Here is a 19,034-nt window from a genome sequence, read left to right as displayed (position 1 = left end):
CTTTTTTTGAATCGTGTGTTTGAACATCTTAATTATAGAAATCCCCGAAATTGTGAAAGTAATAATTGGCTTTATAAAAAGTAGTTGTAATTATCTTTAGGAGAAATTAAGATATCTCATTGAGAGCTTAAGGGTGTGTTTGTAAAAACTTCTATTTTTATAAAAGTGAATTTTGTAGAAAAAATTAAAAGTTGTAGCAGAATCAAAAGTGTGTAGTGCTTGTAAAAAAAGTAAAAAGCAAATAAAAGTTAAATTGGACAGTGTTGGGAGAAAAACCACTTCTAAAATAAACTTAATCCACTGAAGATCATTTTGTCACTATATGTTAAGAAGATACTATTTTTATGCTTATTATTTTACTTATTTTTTGTTAATAATAATTATTTTTCTACAAAAATAATAAATTTTATTTCGATTAGCATATTTTATATTTATTTTTTAAAATATAACAAAAGATATGGTTAATCAAATAATAATATGTGAATGAAAGAATATAATTAGATAATTTAATAAATAAAATATAAAAATTATATAATTTTTTAATATCACATATATACTGTATGTGATTTTTTTTTGGACAAAAAATCTGATTAATAATAATTATAAACGATAAAGTATAAAATTTTTATAAAATTGAGATGATAAATTAATACAAAAAAATTTAAATATGAAAATATAAAGACGATTATAATTCCTATAGCAAAATATAAATAACCTTTTATTTAAATTACGGCGTCGTAGTAGGGGTTCCGATAGATATGTAGTCTGGCAGAGGGCACGTGGTCTAATAAGGTAGAACAAGTCCACCCCACACCACGGAATCGCATAAATTAGCTGAAACCAACGGTGATGATAACCTAACCTCATATTCCCATTTCCCAATCTCTCAATCTCAGTCGTCGTCTCCTTCCCCATTTCTCCACCCTCCGATCCTTCTCTCGCGCCCAAAATACAAATTCCACAAATCCCCTCACACTAACAGGTGACCTCTCTCTCTCTCTCGCGCGCGCGCTGCAGTTACTTACACAGCCCTGTATTATGTATCCCCCTTACCTAGGGTTTGGTTGAATTTGTTAGGGTTTTTGGATCGAATGGCGGACGGACAGTCGTCGCAGGGAGCTCCCGGGAGCCCCGCCGGCGGCAGCCATGAAAGCGGAGGCGACCAGAGTCCGCGCTCCGGCGTACGAGAGCAGGATAGGTTTTTGCCGATTGCGAATATTAGCCGGATCATGAAGAAGGCGCTTCCTGCTAATGGGAAGATTGCCAAGGATGCGAAGGAGACGGTACAGGAATGCGTTTCGGAGTTCATTAGCTTCATCACTAGCGAGTATGTTGGTGGACACTCGACTGTTGAATTGTATGCTGCTTGTTTTGTATGTTTGCAATTGTGATGGACTGAATAGAGTGTGTCGGCAGAGGACGGACTTGCCGGTTTTTTATTTCTTTCTTCCTTTCTATTTCCTGTAGTTTGTTATTTGTTGGTTTTATCGATTCATGTATTCTTCAGGCGCAACTCGTATTCATCATTTATCATGTGTAGGCCAATAGCTTGCGGTGACTTTTATTTTGTCTATCTGATCGAATTTTATATATGCATGTGTTATTTTGAAGAGATATGTGTGGAAGGGGTGATGAATGGCTAATCTTCAATGCCTGTATATGAATGTGAAGTTATGTCCCAGGTGCTATTTTTAGGATCTAAAACTAATTGTACTTTTGGTGGTTGAACTGTAAAGGGCAAGTGATAAGTGCCAAAGAGAGAAAAGAAAGACAATCAACGGGGATGATTTGCTATGGGCTATGGCTACTTTAGGTTTTGAAGATTACATTGATCCTCTTAAGGTGTACCTCACTAGGTACAGAGAGGTAATTTTGTTCTCATTTCTTGTTTTTGGTTTCTCTTGACTGACTTTTGTACATATTGAACTGTTGCGATGCTATAATGTTGTATTATGTTGCAACTGATAATTTTTGTTTCTCTGGCCTTGCTTTTATTGGAATTTCTCTTGATGCGGCAGATGGAGGTGAGTTAATGGATCTTTGGCTTTATTTGCTGGCTATTTTTTTGATATTATTTTTTATCTTAACAGTCTGGATGTTATTAATATTCTCAACAGGGTGATACCAAGGGATCAGCCAAGGGTGCAGATGGATCTGGAAGGAAGGATGGATTACAACAACCAATTCCTAATTCACAGGTGAGCTGTAGCATAGATCTCATATATGCATTTAGGTTTAGTGGCATAATTTTATAATTGTAATGTTTATGGATTTTGATTTACTGACATTGTTAAACGATTATGTCCTGCAGCATCCACAGCTGGTTCACCAGGGTTCTTTTTCACAAGGCATGAATTATGGAAATGCTCAGGTACCTCAACATCTGTGCTTCTGGGTGTCATTTCATGATCCCCTGTTGTTTGTATCTACTTTACATATGTGTATGTATCTATGTGCATGTCTTCTGCCTCTCAGCAATTTGTGTTGGAATGGTTTCATCAACTTTGCCATATGTGCTTCTACATTACCTGGTTAGATGAGGCCAAGCAGTTATTTGGGGCTGACCATGATATGGGATCTTCTATGGAAGTTTTGAAGATTTTAAATCCTTCAATCTTGTTCACGCGCTTTAAAGATAGCCAATATAAAACAAGAGATTGTCACTGGTTTCGCTGTACCGCTTGCCTTTCATAATTCATCATATCTTTTTGGGTCCCCCTGTGGCAATCTTTCTGAAGCTAATGAATAACTGCGAGAATATTTGTAGTCTGCCTGTTATCGAAAAGAGAGTCGCCATGCTGACTTTACCTGAGTTCTTATGGTATTATCCCCATAACCTGGGAAAGGAAATCGCTAAAGTTCTTTTACCTACTGTTTGTGTCCAGCTTGGGAAACGGACATCTTGAGTCCTTGACATCATTATTGTCCATTAGTATCTCGACTTCCGATTAATTTTAGTTACTTTCAGTTGTTTTTATCGTGAAATTGCTCCTTGTGTGTATGAATTTAGCCTAATGCTCTTTTTGGTATTTGAATTCCTATCCAGACTTGGTGGCTTCTGTTCTTACTTCCTATTTCTTTCTATGTTTTCAGCAACAAGCTCAACACATGATGGTGCCAATGCCAGGCATGGATTAGAATGGGCTCATCTTTGACCAATGCCACTCCTTCATCCTTTTAGAGAGATCAGCAGAGCTCAAAATGCATTTCACTTCGACTGTAAAACTTTGTCTCATGATTTTTTTTTTTCTTTTTGTGCTCGTGTATGTCTGAGCTATAATGTAGTTCCAGTAAAAAGGTTGTAAATTTGGGAGTCTTTCTGGGTACAGACAATAATGTCGGGCAAGATTGGTAACTTATTGTTCACGTTAAATTTCATCATAATATTATTATTATGACTTGTTTCTTCTCCTTGTGGAAACTCTATTGCTACATTAATTATCAAAAGGAAAAAAATGAGACTTAAAAGGAATTCCATATCCACTCTGTTATTTTTCCTTGTATATTTCTATTCTCTCTTGTGGAATTGCTTGGATATGCCAATTTACTGTCTGACTGGTGTTTTGCCTTCTTAGTGCTAAACAGAAAATACCCTATCCCGATGAATTTGCGAACTCAAGCATGTAATTTGTTAGGTTCCTTTCTATTTTTGAGTAATTCTGGCGTGATATTGGGGTGAGAGAATAAGTACTTGTGCGGCACCTAAAGTATGCATCTTGAAGAAGCAACTTTTTTTACTTAATTAATTAAGGGTTACACGGCATTGACAAGATTGCTTTCTCTTCAAGTTTCCTATCTCATCCTATCTCCCACTTTGAATGGATTATATATGCCTCACTCCGATTTGAAAAGATCTCTTAGCTCAATTGGAAAAGAGTCTTCATCACTAAGGACGCTTTCTTCCCTTCAATTGATACTGTTTCGCTCTCAATCTCTAGTAAATATAATTGAAAATTCTTGGATTTAATATAATGCTGATATTAAATGCTAAAAAAGATCGATTTGCCCACAATTTTTTTCTGTATTTGGTTCAAAAAATTTAGATGATCTCGGCTTCGATTAACACTAGGAGTTAGAGCATGCATCAAGAATTACAAATCGCTTGCCCACAGAAATACTTATAAATTGTTTATCAATACAATTCTCAAATTAATAATAAAAATAAATCTATCATTTGATTGAAAGTGGACCGGTGACGATATATGTGATAAATATTAACACAATTTGCCCCCAAGGAAAGTGTTGGAATACGATGAATATCATTGTACCAAATAAAGCAAGCCCATGATATCCCACTTTAGCAAATTAGTCACCTATGGTGTCCTTGGATGATGGCATCTTTTGCACAAGATAGAGAAAAGGTCAATATATAATAAAACATAGTTCACAATAGGATTCTAGTGGATTTTTAATTAGCTTGATTTTCTTTAAAATTATTTCTATATTATATTATAATTATGTGAAATTCTTGGAACGATAAGTGACCGTGTTTAATATAACTTAGGGGCACATAATGACATAATTAATGTGATTAATCTAATCAAGAAAAGATAAACAAGTAGGATTATGAACCTTTTTTATAAACAACCATCCAATATAAACAAATAAAGGCATTAACGGGCCAAGAAAGGCCCATTTAAGCCCACATCAATTAAAGCCCAAACACAAATTTATCAGATTGCATCATGATCTTACACGTGTCCCAACATAGCTGCCCACCATTGATAGGATGATGGCGACTCACACAATAATATTCCCCTAACTGTAGATTACCGTATTTTTTAAAAGAGGTTATTAGTATAATCAATATTTGCTAATTCCGAATTTAAATAAAAGACCCTCTTTTCCATCTTACTCTGTTTCCACCCATCATCATCATCATCATCATCATCATCCTCCTTATAAGCTCTTTTCCGTAAATACAAACACTTCTCAAACCTGTATATATATATATAATATTAAATTCACCTCCCGAGAAAATAGCAACTGAAGGTGGGAATTGGAAAAGACCTAGAATTCCTGTAACGACGCTGGCAAGATCAATTATCTATAAACAACTCTAGGTAACACAAACAGGAAAATAGAACGATTTTTTGATCGGTTTTGAATATGTAGCTTTCCAATCCCTTATTTTGGGTTTTGTTCAGTGAATTTCGCGTTTTTCCCTATCTGGGCTATCGTTATTTGGCGTTTTCTTTTCCTCCTTTGTTCATGTGAAAGAGTCCTGTTTTTTGGTGTATCTTTTCTCATGGTTGATTTTAATCTACTGAGTTGAGAACTGATCAGTGTTTGCGGGTTTGATGCGAAGTGACGTCTTTACTGACTATTTGTTTTCTTCATATGGGAGTATTTTTGTTCATTCACCCAACTCCAACGAGACTTTGTACCAGTTGATGGTAAATTTGAAGTTTCGAGCATTTATAAATTTTGTTCGAATTCCCGGCTTTGTGTGTTGATTTTTTGTGTGTTTGTCCGGTTAGTGTTATAGGATGAGGTCTTTGAAGTCGTTTTGTTCTCTTCCCAGTGGCTTAGGGAATGGCAAATCGAGGTCAAAAAAGAACTGAGGTTGTGGATGGATTGCCAGCAGATAAGCGTGCATGTAGTTCGTTAGAATTCAGGCCAAGTTCTTCCAATTCATCGGCTCAAACACCAATGAGTTCTGCTCATGAAGCCCAGGATGCTGACATGGACACATCATCTTCCACTTCTGGCTCAACTAGATCCGAGGGTGACGGAGAGAAAGAATCTGCATATGGCTCTTGTGATTCTGACAATAGCATCCATGATTACTATAGGCATCGATCAATGAGTGATCAGAGCAAGTTTAAGAAAGTGCTGTCGAGTTTAAGTGAGGAGGTGGAGGAATCAGGGCAGTTGGCTCTACTCACAGAGCTGTGCGAGTTGCTATCCTTTTGTACTGATAGTTCTCTCTCGAGCCTAATGGTGGACTCATTTTCTCCAGTACTTGTCCGATTGGCAAGGCATGAGAGCAATCCGGATATAATGCTCCTGGCTATAAGAGCTATAACTTACTTGTGTGATGTTAATCCCCGATCCTCAGGCTTTCTTGTGAGACATGATGCGGTTCCTGTCCTTTGTCAAAGATTAATGGCAATTGAATACTTGGATGTGGCAGAGCAAGTATGATTGTTACTTATGTTCATACATGTTTAGTTTGTGGTTCTTGCCAGTATGTTTGCCTTGTGGTTTATTTATTGTACAATTCAAACTTTCACTGTCCCTTTTTTTTTTTTTTTCAAATTCTAATTTCTGTTTCCAATGTAGTGTCTGCAAGCAATGGAGAAAATATCACGTGAACAGCCACTTGCTTGCTTGCAATCTGGTGCAATAATGGCTGTTTTAAGTTATATTGATTTCTTCTCAACTAGTGTGCAGGTATTCTCCAACATTGGCGTATATCAAATATTTTTCAGTTATGAAATATATGTTCCATTTATGTGATTATTTTGATCTGAAGTTTCCGTTCCTTTTGAATTTTGCCATGTTTTTGTTTTCTCAGAGGGTTGCACTGTCTACTGTGGTCAATATATGTAAGAAACTATCTTCTGAATCTCCTCCACTTTTCATGGAGGCAGTTCCAATTTTGTGTAACCTTCTCCAGTATGAGGATAGACAGGTAATTGTCCTGCAAAGTTCTCTTCTGAATGATTCTCTCTTGGAAACATTTTGAATTCTGTTTTTTGACCTTTAACCTTTTTTTCTTTAGCTTGTTGAGAGTGTGGCCACTTGCTTGATCAAAATAGGGGAGCAAGTCTATTGTTCTGCAGAGATGTTGGATGACATTTGTAAACACGGGCTGGTTCAGCACATTCTGCATCTAATAGGCTTAAATAGCAGAACCACACTTTGTCAACCAACATATATTGTAAGGAGAATTCTGTTTATGTTCCTGCCTTTAAAGTTCTCCAATTTAAGTTATTTGAACTATAAATTTCATTATTCATTGGCAGGGATTGATAGGGTTACTTGTCAAGCTGGCCGCTGGCTCTATTGTTGCTTTCAGGACACTTTTTGAGCTCAACATAAGCAACACAGTGAAGGACATGCTATCCACTTATGATTTGTCACATGGAACACTGTATGTTTCCATGGTGGGTGGGCATCACAGTCAGGTTCGTCAATTTGATCTCTCTTGCCCCTGTGTGTCTCTCTGACACAAACACAGAGATGGACTAACTCACTCTTACTATAATATGTTTGAACTCGATTATTGTTTTTGTCTCGGCTATAGCAGGAGTCTCTGTTTCCGGTGCCTTCGTAAAAAAACATGATTTCAATTTCTTTCTATAATTTGTGGCTGCTATTTTGCTTAAATAGAGGTCTGCAATATAGAAGTTGTTAGGTGCATTCAGTAGCATCTATAATTGGATCATGCATCATTTGTAAGATATGGCTTCTTTCTGATCTTATTCTTAGATACATGAAGTTTTGAAGTTGCTGAATGAGCTTCTCCCAGCAATTACTGAAGAACAGGATGGTGAACAAAAGTCGGACAAAGAAGTTTTTCTTTTGAGCCATCCTGATATTGTGCAGAAGTTTGGAGTTGATCTACTTCCTATCTTGATTCAGGTTGGTGCCTCACATGTCTTACTTGAATTGTTTGTCCACATGTTTCCCTCCCCCAGTCTTTTACATGTCCTTTTCATCCACAAGCAGGTGGTAAATTCTGGTGTGAATCTGCTTATATGTTACGGCTGTCTATCTGTTATCAATAAGTTAGTTCGTTTCAGTTCATCTGGCGCGCTTCATTGTTTGCTACAAACTGCTAACTTTTCAAGGTGAAAGGGGTTTCTTCTCTATCCTATGGTTTAGTTAGCTGTCAAGGCTTCTTCTTTTTTTTTTTTTTTTTTATTTTCATTTGATCTTCTGATCTAAAAGCTGGATCATCATCTACTGAATGTCAGCTTTTTGGCTGGAGTGTTTACAAGGAAGGATCATCATGTGATAATTTTGGCCCTCCAAATAGTTGATACTATAACGCTCAAGCTTCCGCATGTTTACTTGAATTCTTTTGTCAAAGAAGGTGTCCTATTTTCCATCTATGCGCTGCTTTCTCCAGATAAAGATTTGAAGCAGTCTCCTGTTTTTGATGGCATCAAGATGGAAAATGATGCAACTCTAAGGTCAGTTACCCGTGATGTCCATAGATGCCCATGCTTCACATTTGATACAGGTCAATCTGCAAGATCTCCAGAAAATGGAACCTGCAAGCTTCAGAAAGACACTGTTCAGAATCTTGCAAAGCATATATGGAATACTTACTTTGAAACAGAATCAGTGAACCCTGAGAAAGGAGTAACTGATATTCTTCAGAAGCTCAGAACTTTATCCAGTGCCTTAACAGCCCTGGTGAACAAGGCCCTGGAAGAGGCAACATCTAGCCAACAGGAAAAAGAGATTTATGATCTTTTGCACCAAATCATGTCTGAGCTTAATGATAAAGATTCTATCTCCACTTTTGAGTTTGTGGAGAGTGGAATCATAAAAGCATTAGTTAATTACCTATCAAATGGCAGGCATATTGTTGGACGAGAAGATAATAATGCAGTAAATAACTTGTGCATAATGGAGAAAAGATTTGAATTGTTTGGACGGCTACTATTATCCTGTGACAACACAGCTCGAGAGGAATTTCCACTTCTGATACTAATAAGGAGACTACAAAGTGCTCTGTCTTCTGTTGAAAATTTCCCTGTCATCTCAAGCCATACAGCCAGGCGGAGGAACTCTTATGCCACTGTTCCATATGGGCGTTGCACTTCGTACCCATGTCTCAAAGTTCAGTTTGTGAGGGAGAAAGGGGAGGTCTCTCTTCGTGATTGTGCTGACGATGTTGTGAATGTCGACCCATTTGTGGCTCTGGAAGAAATTGAAGGATATTTGCTGCCTAGAGTGACTAATGGTAAAACCAAGATTTTGAGGTCAGAGTCTAAGGGTTCGAAGGAGAAAGATAGTTCATCTTCACATTCACCGTCAGATTCAAGCATTTGTCAAGCCAAAAGTATAGATGTTATAAAGTCCACAGAAATGCTAGTTGATTTTCACAAACTGCAGGTTTATACTTGTCTTCCATAATTCTAGCTGACCGACTTATTATCCCTTTGCAGTGGCTTCTTTGAACATGAAATTAAACCATATTCCTTTGTCAATATACTACGCACGAGCTTGCTTCTAACAGTTCTTACTTTCTTTGAAGGATAAGGAATCAAATTTGTTGTTGTCTTCACCAGCAGATACTTCCAGTTCCTCACAAAGAATTATGGACTCAGCAGATGTAGCTGATGTTCAAACAGTATGTTTGTTCTTTCCTGATCATTGCTAGATATTGTCCACCAGTTTATTCTTTTAATTTGTTTTTCACTGAATGCGACAATTGTTTTTCCTTGTTTATTCAGTTTTCTCTTCTCCTCTCCCAGTCTGTTCAATTATATGGCTGTTTGTTCATAGTTTAGACGGAACATATATTCGTATTATTTCTACCTGATTTATCTACGTAATTCGTTATAAGGATCCTCTTGAGCCAAAGGAGCATGACCCCCTTCAAGAGGATGGTGGTACCAATTTTGATCATCCAGGATGCAGCGATTGTGAAGAAACTTCGCCAAAGTTGTTATTTTACTTGGAAAGCCAGCAGCTGAACTGTAAATTGACATTATATCAATCGATTCTAAACCTGCAAACTGAAACAGACCATGACAATATTTCAAGTGCCAGCTTGTGGAATCGTATATACAAATTGACTTACAGAAGACCTGTTACAACCAGAGTAAGACATCCCAAGCCTAGTCATGATGAGGCACAATGTTCTCTTTCATTAAAAAGAGCCTTATTCTTTCAGTACACTCCATATTTCTGTCCCATGTTTGCTTCTGAAGTTGACCTTGAGAAACTGGGTCCTACATATGATATATTGTCCCTTCTTAAAAGCTTGGAAGGAATAAACAGATTGAGATTTCATCTAATGTCCCGTGAAAGAACATATGCATTTGCTGAAGGAAGAACAGATGATTTGGATAAGTTAAATGTAGTGGTTTCTGAAGTCCCCCCAAATGAATTTGTCAACAAGAAGTTAACAGAAAAACTGGAACAGCAGATGCGGGACCCTATGGCTGTCTCTGTTGGGGCCATGCCTGCGTGGTGTACCCAGTTGATGGCTTGGTGCCCTTTCTTATTTGGTTTTGAAGCGAGGTGCAAGTATTTTCATCTGGCAGCATTAGGCCGATCGCCAGTTCAAACTCATTCCGTGTCTCATGGTAATGCTGGAGGTTCTGGTGGCAGGCAGCAAAGCCGCAGGAAAATTTTGGTTCACCGAAATAAAATACTAGAATCTGCTGCACAAATGATGGAACTCCATACCCATCAAAAGGTTCTTTTTGAGGTGGAATATGATGAAGAGGTGGGTACTGGTCTAGGTCCAACATTGGAATTCTATACATTGGTCTGCCATGAGTTCCAGAGAAGTGGCTTAGGTATGTGGAGAGATGACACTGTTCCACTTCAGTGCACAGCAGTTTTAGAGACTGAGAATACGGGATTTCTGGTGTCCCCTTTTGGACTCTTCCCACGCCCTTGGTCACCCTCGCTCAGTGCATCAAGTAGCTCTGTATATTCAGATGTGATTGAAAAATTTTCTCTTCTGGGATATATAGTTGCTAAAGCTCTTCAAGATGGTAGAGTTTTGGATCTTCCGTTTTCAAAAGCTTTGTATAAACTCATTCTGGGGAAGGTATGATGGTTTTGGTATTGATACTAGGGAAATTATGATTTTTACCAATTTTCATTTGATTTAGCTTTTCGGTTATCCTTTATGTAGGAACTTAGCTTGTACGACATCCAGTCATTTGATCCTGCATCTGGTAGGGCTCTTTTAGAGTTTCAGGCTGTTGTCGAAAGGAAGGAGTATCTGAGGTCTGTGTGTAAAGAAGAATCAGCTGATCTTGATGTATGCTTGCGGAACACGAAAATTGAGGATCTCTGTCTTGATTTCACCCTTCCTGGGTATCCAGATTATGTTCTTGTACCTGAGACTGATTCAAGGATGGTTAGTTTTTGCGGTCTTCCTCAGTTTCCACTGATATTTTAGATTGATAAATCCGACAAATTCATTCTCTTTAAGTGGTTTATAGGTAAATCTCTATAATTTGGACGAATACATTACACTCATTGTCGACGCGACAACAAAATCTGGAATCGCTAGACAAGTGGAAGCATTCAAGTCAGGTTTTGATCAGGTAGGTTGTGCAGGCTATGGGTGGTCGTTTGCCTTGATTTCTTAGAGATGCACTGGATTCAAATGTTCTTATGGGAAAGAACTTTTGTGTTTGCTATTGCTGCATTCGTCTCTGTTTATATCTCAAATCTGTTATGATTTTATTTATTGACAAGTTTATATTGATGTATCTGTGTTTCCTTTAATTACTTTCAGGTCTTCCCCATTAAACATCTGAAGGTCTTCACAGAAGAAGAATTAGAGCGGTTACTATGTGGAGAACATGTGCTATGGAATGTAGGTGTATTATGCTTTCTGTTAGCTCTAACTTTATGTTGCAAAATGCATGATTTTTCATTTGACGAACAGCTGAAGCCCCCTTTTTGCCCTTTCCTTTTTAATTTTGAGCAGTCAGAGGATCTTTTGGATCACATCAAATTTGATCATGGCTACACAATTAGCAGTCCTCCTATAGTAAATGTCAGTATAAATCTATTGGCTGCCTTTTTATCTCAGATCTCAGTTTCTTTTAGATTTCATCTCATGGATATCTAATGATCAGTTACTGGAGATCATGCAAGAGTTTGATCTGAAGCAGCAAAGAGCGTTCTTACAGTTTGTGACTGGGGCACCCCGGCTTCCAACTGGGGGGCTTGCTTCTCTCAACCCTAAGCTTACGATTGTTCGGAAGGTCAGAACAAGAGATTTGGCTCATTATCCTGTTGCCTTTTCATTGACTGAATAATGAATTTCCATTTTCTTCTTTTCCAACAGCATTGTAGCAAGGGGATAGATGCTGATTTGCCGAGTGTGATGACATGTGCAAATTATTTGAAGCTTCCTCCTTACTCTTCAAAAGTTCACCCCATTCTTTCCTTAGTTATTTTTCCTCAGATTTTTTTGTAGCCGGCAAAAACATTTAGAATTCAAGTGTTTACTTTGCAGGAAGTCATGAAAGAGAAGCTCTTGTATGCTGTAACTGAGGGACAGGGATCATTCCACCTTTCATAATCTGCCATAATGTTGCAGTACCAGGTATATAACATGTGAATATGGATTTAGGTTAGCTGATGATGTACATAACGTGGGAAGCTGGTTTAGCTGCTGAGTAGCCGCAGCGGCTGGAGAGCGGATCGAGTCGGAAAGAGATGGAAGCTCTTCAGTCGTTCACTCTAGTTGTGAAATGTGTATATATGGCATTCGCTGATTAACACGAGTAGACGAGGTTGGAAGGTGAATGTGTAGGGGCACAAAGACTGTACAGTTTTTCTTTCAATCGTTATAAAATAGATGCGTTTCAATAATTTTAAAGCAATGGAATATAATCTCTCTCTGATGTCGCTCGGTGTGCATATGTGAGACGGGCAAGGACCCGCGCCCGCGCCTGCGCCTGCGCCTGCGCCTGCTGCTGTTTATGTGTGGGTGTCTCCAATGCGTTTCCACTGTATATACATTGTGGTTTGGTCTGTTGATCAGCCTGTGGATGTACATATTACACTTCATGGTATCATTAAATGTGTTGAATGTGATACGATGTTGCTTGAGGCTTGTGTGTTTGCTCAAAAAATAAGTCTACTTTGAGTGGGTAACAGTAAGTTCCCGTAGTCGTTCATCTGTTTCATTTTTATTGGTGAACCGATAAATTAATGGTTGGAATGAATACGCAGACGACTTGCAACAATATCGCAAAAAAGCATTATTATAGATGTTACACTTGATGCCTTGTATTATTATTTTTATATTAAATAGAGGGCATATAGTATGACTTTGTCCTATATTAATATTGCTCCTTTTGGGGAATTAGATTCGTTCTTATACTTAACTATTTATTCAGTTTTGTTCTTCAAACTATTGAAACTTGACAATGTCAATATTGGTCCCTGCTGGTAGAATCGATGGAGGCAGTATTGGAGGAAAAACAACCCTCATTTTCTTGCCTTAAAGCTTGGTTGCTTTATGAAATAGGAGGATAAAAATATCAATGTCTACTATTTTTGTTTAAGTTTGATGGTTTTAATTGAGAAAGAATTCGGTAAATATCTCTTTTTCTTTTCATATTTTTATATTTTATCTGTGCACGACACATGATATGATATGGTAGGTGAAAATTTAATTCATGCATGTATATATAATATTTTTTTTAATCTACATATAATATATGTAAATATTAAATAAAGTACAAAATGTAATATTGTTCTCCAATGTAAGACTTAAATTATTGTCTAGTTTATGTATCAAATTTTCAGCAGAATACTTTTAGAAGGTGATTGGTATGTAAGAATTTATGAAGAAATAGAATAAATTTATGAAAGAAATAAAAGTAGGAAAATGTATCATTCCTACATTTGTACATACGCCAAAGGAATTGAATAAAAAATTCTTAAATTACTCATTTATTAGTTTGATATATAGTAATAAAATTGAAAAATTTTAAAAAAGAACTACACAATGTCTCATTATATAAAGAATTATTATTCTGAAATGTTAAATTAATTTTAAATTCACAATATTTATATTTTTTTTATGCTTTTACATATTTAGATTTTTATTAAATACTTATTATTTACAAAAGATAAATACTTTTGGAAAAATAATCGTTAAAGTATTTTGAAATTAGAGAAATTATTCTTGACAATAAAAAAAAGAGTAGTCTATGTAACGATGCCGATATTTTTAAAATATATGTATAATTTTTTTTATTCACGTTTCGGATGAATGATATATGAATTTTTTAAAATAAAAATTTGTGTAAATAAACTGTAATTTTATCCTTATCATCTTTTAATATCTGGAACTTGAATGTTTATTATTTTTGCAAGTATTTCGTAGTTTTAACTCCAAAGGGCAAAGTTGTACCATGCAAAGAAATCTTCAGCTTATCTAAACCCTCATCAGTATAGAGTAAAACCCTAATTTCCACTCTTTCTCACTCTGACGCCGCTTTCCTTTCTTAATGTTGTTGATTTCTTTCTCCCCAAATATTTGATTGTTTTTGTTGTTTCTTAAAGAGAGTGAGAGAAAGTGTTCGGATAGAGGAGAAGAAGACGTAGTTGTAAGAGTTCGATCTCACTTGAGGTATGCTTTTCTTCTTTTTCAGTGAGTTTTTATATCTGAATTCCTGTTCGAGTTATTCTAATTGCTTTCTGGGAATTTACGTTTGGGGCTTATTGCGCCTCTTAATGGGACGATTTCCGTAAGGTTCTCTAGGGTTTTTTTGGTTATTCAGGGATATGACCTTTTTGTTCTTTATTTATCTTTTCGTTTTTGGAGGGGTTTTTCGATGGTAATGGTTCTGTGTATGTGAGACATTCCGACATTCTGAGGAATGTCCGCTTTTGGCTTATCACGTATGATTTATTATGTGGGATTGGTGAGATAACTCATTGCAATCAAGCTATTCTCTGAGAGAGATCCATATGCGTTAAATTAATTCTCAATTTTCAAGTGAAAAAAATATTGGTTACTGCCGTAGTTAAAGAAGGGGTGCCCTAATCCAAGGCCATTTGGGAAGGGTCTGAACTGGGCTCTTGGTTATAGTTTTAGATTAAAAGACGAAAAAGAAACAATTGTAACCCTACTCTTCTCCTCACTCCAGCTGCGCAGACGATTTAGGTATATCTCTTCATGTGCCTTCTTTTTGCCAGTCTTCTACTTTCTTGTTCTTTCATTCTAGTTGTTTTGATTTTGTATTTCTTCCTCTCCTTTCCGGGTCTGACTTCTTCTCTTCCTTTCTTCCTCAGTGTTTTCATTTGTTTTTCTTTTCCAGCAGTTTTCTACTCTTATAATTTATTTTTCTTCTTCTTTTTCTTGAATTGTTTCTGCTGAGGTGTTGCTCTATTTGCTACAAGGAAAAATCAATTTGCTGAAATAAATAGCAGAATGTCTAAAACTTTGCAGAGCTTACTTGGAAAAGTGTTGATTTTGCTGAATATTGCTCAATTTGCTACAGAAAAAACCTGAATTGGCTGAATATGATTATATAACTTTCTTTATGTTGAATGTATTCTGTTACAGTGTGAGCAAGTATTTCCCTTTGTTATCTTTATATTACAATTTTTGTTGAAAGCTACTAATGGTGTGACCATGCAACTTTTTCCTGGAATTATGCACCTTCTTTGATAGTTGCTGCATCTTTAGCCACGAGCCTTTAACTGCTATGGTTGCAGCAACTAAATTACTGCATCCCCCTTGAAAGGGTTGAGAAAAATGGATTAAAATAATGGGAATTATATTTTAAAATCAGTGAGAAATATGCTGGTTTCCGATATGAAGTTTGTACTACTTTCTCTGTCTATGAAGTTAGTGTTGCCATATACAAGTCGGTCCGAATGCCCTTAATGTCGCAATAATATTGTTTGCTTTTGGCGTCTTGCCTCAGGCAGTTGATCTTTTTTTTGTCTGATTTCCAGTTTTTTATTCTTTTAACAGACTATTCTATTGCTCCAAAAAGAAGAAACAATCATGCAGAACAATGCAACAGTAAATGGTATGGGGATGGAAGATGATGATCCTGTGGTTTCTGGGTCTGAATCAGAATCTGAAGAAGGTGAAGATGTGAAATTAAGTGAGCCTTCAAAGACAGCTGTATACAACAAGGATGGCTTGCTTGATAAACTTGGAGATATTAGCTGGCCTGAAAATGTAGAATTCCAACACAAGCTTTCTGTTGATATTGACCAGGAGCAAGAGGTGGATGTGAATGATGACCTCACGCGAGAGCTTGCCTTCTATACACAGGCACTTGAGGGTGCAAGGCAGGCCTTTACGAAGTTTCAATCAGTGGGGCTGCCTTTCTTGAGGCCTTCTGACTATTATGCTGAAATGGTAAAATCTGATGCACACATGGAGAAAGTGAAGGGCCGTCTCTTGGCAGAGAAGAGAAAAATTGAGGAGGCCGAGGAGAGAAGGAAGGCAAGGGAGAACAAAAAGTTAGCTAAGGAGATACAGGTGCAGAAGCAAAAGGAGAGGGCCAAACAGAAGAAAGAAGAGATAGAATCTGTTAAAAACTGGAGGAAGCAGAGGAAGCAGAGTGGGTTTGCTGGGGGTGACAAAGATGGTGATTTTAGTTTGGCTTTTGAAGATGGAAAAGCATTTGAGAGATCAAGCAAGAAGAGACCAGGAGTGGCTCCTGGAGATCGTTCTGGAGGTAAGACAAAACAAGGTGGTGGAAAGGGGGGGAAAGGATTTGATAAAAAGAGGAAGGATAGGGCCTATAGGGATTCCAAATTTGGATTCGGAGGGAAGAAAGGGTTGAAGAAGCAGAACACCTCAGAGACCACGAATGATTTCAGAGCCTTTAATAAAAGCAATTTTCCCAAGCAAAAGAAACAAAAAGTATGAGATACTTAAATGTGCTCCCTTTCACCTTTACAGGGAAAGGATAATCCAAGGGATGGATTACACTGTCCAAGTGCATTATGTACTGCCTTAGAATTTACGATGATCTTGATGGCTTCTTGTGACTAGTTTAGCCTCCTATTTTGATCCAAGCACACATCACCTGTTATTTAGTTGAGTTCCATTTATTAGAAACGCAATTATGCTTCTAGCTCTATTATCTATGCCTTGTCAACTATGGTTTTGTTGTACTTCACTCTCTTGCAGGCTATTAGCTGTGAAATTTGAATTTCAGAACTCATGTATTCCTACACTTGCCATCGACCAATAAGCCAGTTTAGCTTTCTTTGTTTCAATTCTTTCCCTGGGTATCCAGTCAAAAATTGTTATTCTTACTGTGCTTGTTCTTTAGCACAGAACCATTCTACCTCCGGATCGTTCTTTCTTGTTCTCTCTTGTTTTCTCTGTAGTTTGATTAACAACATACTGGTCGTAGGATCACTGGATGGATCAAATTTTGTCACTCCATAATTGTCCAGTAGAGAAATCTTATCACAGTCTCATTCGTTTCATTTTCAGCATCCTTGTGATTGTTACATATGCTCTCATCCTTTGTATGTTTTCCCTCGTTTGTCGTTGTATCACCAATGATTTCTCTACTCTATATTCTAATATTCAGCACATAAAAGTATATATTGACTAGCTAAATAATTTAGCATTCTCTAGTAATATTTTTATATTTATATGTAAATGTAATATAAGTCAAAACCATATAATTATAACAAAATATTACTCCTGAATTATAGTCATAGAATGAAAAATAGCTATTTATAAATGAAAAAGTTAGTTATTTTTTTGGTATATTTTTACATTGTATATATGGAATGAAGCGAACACTATTTCTATACTATTTTTAAAATATTAAATTAAGTATTTGAAAAAGATATTTCTAAAAGATAAATGCAATAATAATATTAATGTTATTTTGTGTATAAAAACTAAAAAAAGATCAAAGGAGGATTAATTTTTCATTCATCATCGACGACTATTTTATATTCGAAGATTATAATTTAAAAATACAATTATAGACCGGGCTTGGTCCAACATTCGATTTTATACGTTGGTCTGCCATGAGTCCCAGAGAAGTGGCATAGGTATGTGGAGAGATGACACTGTCCCACTCTCTAAAATTGAAACTCGCGCGGGAATAGACATGAACGGAGGAATTGCTTCAACTCAATGTTTTCTCCCAAGGACGTCGTATCATCTTCCCGCCGGTTATTCTGCAAATACGTTTATGGAGACCCATTCTTTAGTTCACTCACCAAAGTCTCAGCTTTTCCCTCAAGATCAGTCACGGAGTACTACGTACGCTCTTCTTTTGATGTCCAGATACAGACGCAAGTTCGTCATGACAACCGTTGTCAAAAGGCTGGAATTTTATCGGAAGGAGCTGAACTTGGGCTTTCTCAGAAGTATGATCTTTTGATTGAAAAGTACCGATTTCCCAGTTCTGGTTTTGAAGCCAAACAGTTTCATTCAGATGTAATCAAGAATGGGTTCGTTGGCGATCTTTTTATGGGCAATACCCTCATCAATGTTTATGCTAGGAGTGGAGATTTGGTCTCTGCTAACAATGTGTTCGATGAAATGCCGGATAAGAATTCCGTTACGTGGGCGTGCTTGATTACTGGGTATACTCAAAATGAAACGCCTGAAGATGCAATTGCAGTTTTTGGCAGAATGGTGTCTGCAGGGTTTATTCCAAACCATTATGCACTTGGAAGCGCGTTAAGGGCTTGTCAGAGATTGGGAGCTGAGGGGTTAAAACATGGGATGCAAATTCATGGTTTAGTCTCGAAAACCCGTTATGCATTTGATGTGGTCGTGTGCAATGCCTTGGTCTCCATGTATGGGAGCTGCATTGTGGGTTCCACTGGTAGTGATCATGCCTGGTGTGTTTTTGATGGAATTGAAAATAAAAATTCCATATCCTGGAATTCTATCATATCAGTTTACTCTCAGAGGGGGGATGTGGTTTCTGCTTTTGATCTTTTCTCTGATATGCAAAAGAGGGGTTTAGGGTTTAATTTTAGGCCTAGCGAGTATACATTTGGCAGCTTAATAACTGCTGCCGCTGAATCCCTTAATGTTGATCATGGTTCCTTACTGCTCAAGCAGCTGCTAGCAAAAGTCGAGATGTATGGGTTTGTAGAAGATTTATATGTAGGTAGTGCTTTGGTGAGCGGTTTTGCAAGGCTCGGTTTGATAGATATTGCCAAGAGTATTTTTCAGCAAATGGGCACAAGAAATGCAGTGTCCGTGAATGGTTTGATGGTTGGATTAGTGAAGCTTAAGCAAGGGGAAGAAGCAGTGGAGGTTTTCTTGGATACTAGACACCTGGTTAAACTAAATGTTGATAGTTATGTTCTTCTTTTGAGTGCCTTTGGCGAATTCTCATGTCTAG

At 37.0% G+C, this 19,034-nt stretch overlaps 4 protein-coding genes across 11 annotated transcripts in view; all 4 read left to right on the top strand.

Moving 5' to 3' along the window:
* LOC105174343 (nuclear transcription factor Y subunit B-8) lies at nucleotides 822–3,395 on the top strand. The gene is made up of 7 exons (XM_011096421.2): nucleotides 822–982; nucleotides 1,078–1,327; nucleotides 1,737–1,866; nucleotides 2,019–2,024; nucleotides 2,118–2,198; nucleotides 2,312–2,371; nucleotides 3,094–3,395. The coding sequence occupies exons 2-7, from the start codon at nucleotides 1,092–1,094 to the stop codon at nucleotides 3,136–3,138; spliced, it is 558 nt and encodes a 185-aa protein (XP_011094723.1). The 5' UTR covers nucleotides 822–982; nucleotides 1,078–1,091; the 3' UTR covers nucleotides 3,139–3,395.
* On the top strand, nucleotides 4,853–12,761 carry LOC105174342 (E3 ubiquitin-protein ligase UPL4). 7 transcript variants are annotated; one of them, XR_002287994.1, is made up of 19 exons: nucleotides 4,853–5,063; nucleotides 5,525–6,141; nucleotides 6,286–6,396; nucleotides 6,521–6,637; nucleotides 6,728–6,886; nucleotides 6,972–7,133; nucleotides 7,438–7,590; nucleotides 7,678–7,799; nucleotides 7,926–9,075; nucleotides 9,218–9,313; nucleotides 9,530–10,747; nucleotides 10,835–11,062; nucleotides 11,148–11,252; nucleotides 11,447–11,527; nucleotides 11,642–11,710; nucleotides 11,793–11,921; nucleotides 12,005–12,050; nucleotides 12,176–12,265; nucleotides 12,332–12,761. XR_002287994.1 is itself a non-coding variant. In XM_020697647.1 (19 exons), exons 2-18 carry the CDS (start codon nucleotides 5,536–5,538, stop codon nucleotides 12,239–12,241), a joined length of 4,656 nt encoding a protein of 1,551 aa, XP_020553306.1. In that variant the 5' UTR covers nucleotides 4,853–5,063; nucleotides 5,525–5,535; the 3' UTR covers nucleotides 12,242–12,265; nucleotides 12,332–12,761. The 7 variants fall into 7 exon arrangements, 6 of the variants coding, with proteins under 6 accessions (XP_020553306.1, XP_020553305.1, XP_020553307.1 ...); XM_020697647.1 differs by having other exon boundaries at nucleotides 12,005–12,088; XM_020697646.1 differs by adding an exon at nucleotides 5,348–5,396 and having other exon boundaries at nucleotides 12,005–12,088; nucleotides 12,176–12,761.
* LOC105174341 (probable rRNA-processing protein EBP2 homolog) lies at nucleotides 14,110–16,923 on the top strand. Of its 2 annotated transcripts, none has more exons than XM_020698074.1 (2): nucleotides 14,110–14,305; nucleotides 15,640–16,923. In XM_020698074.1, exon 2 carries the CDS (start codon nucleotides 15,692–15,694, stop codon nucleotides 16,568–16,570), a length of 879 nt encoding a protein of 292 aa, XP_020553733.1. In that variant the 5' UTR covers nucleotides 14,110–14,305; nucleotides 15,640–15,691; the 3' UTR covers nucleotides 16,571–16,923. The 2 variants fall into 2 exon arrangements, with proteins under 2 accessions (XP_020553733.1, XP_011094714.1); XM_011096412.2 differs by having other exon boundaries at nucleotides 14,113–14,305; nucleotides 15,659–16,923.
* LOC105174366 (putative pentatricopeptide repeat-containing protein At5g09950) overlaps nucleotides 17,672–19,034 on the top strand; it is a gene marked incomplete in the record, with an annotated part of 4,421 nt that continues 3,058 nt past the window's right edge. The window contains 1 exon segment of the mRNA XM_020697766.1: nucleotides 17,672–19,034. Within this exon segment, the coding sequence (XP_020553425.1) occupies nucleotides 17,807–19,034 (1,228 nt within the window).

Source organism: Sesamum indicum, linkage group LG11 (assembly GCF_000512975.1).
Source record: "Sesamum indicum cultivar Zhongzhi No. 13 linkage group LG11, S_indicum_v1.0, whole genome shotgun sequence".
NCBI lineage: Eukaryota > Viridiplantae > Streptophyta > Magnoliopsida > Lamiales > Pedaliaceae > Sesamum > Sesamum indicum.
This window is presented reverse-complemented; position numbering and strand designations above follow the sequence as displayed.

What these genes read in the sequence shown, in the direction of transcription:
- LOC105174343 (XM_011096421.2), top strand. Translation starts at nt 1,092, where the DNA reads ATGGCGGACGGACAGTCGTCGCAGGGAGCTCCCGGGAGCCCCGCCGGC. An exon ending in ATTAGCTTCATCACTAGCGA is followed by an intron (nt 1,328 to 1,736) that starts GTATGTTGGTGG and finishes TGAACTGTAAAG; the next exon opens with GGCAAGTGATAAGTGCCAAA. An exon ending in AACCAATTCCTAATTCACAG is followed by an intron (nt 2,199 to 2,311) that starts GTGAGCTGTAGC and finishes TATGTCCTGCAG; the next exon opens with CATCCACAGCTGGTTCACCA.
- LOC105174342 (XM_020697647.1), top strand. Translation starts at nt 5,536, where the DNA reads ATGGCAAATCGAGGTCAAAAAAGAACTGAGGTTGTGGATGGATTGCCA. An exon ending in CAAACTGCTAACTTTTCAAG is followed by an intron (nt 7,800 to 7,925) that starts GTGAAAGGGGTT and finishes ACTGAATGTCAG; the next exon opens with CTTTTTGGCTGGAGTGTTTA. An exon ending in GAGAACATGTGCTATGGAAT is followed by an intron (nt 11,528 to 11,641) that starts GTAGGTGTATTA and finishes AATTTTGAGCAG; the next exon opens with TCAGAGGATCTTTTGGATCA.
- LOC105174341 (XM_020698074.1), top strand. Translation starts at nt 15,692, where the DNA reads ATGCAGAACAATGCAACAGTAAATGGTATGGGGATGGAAGATGATGAT.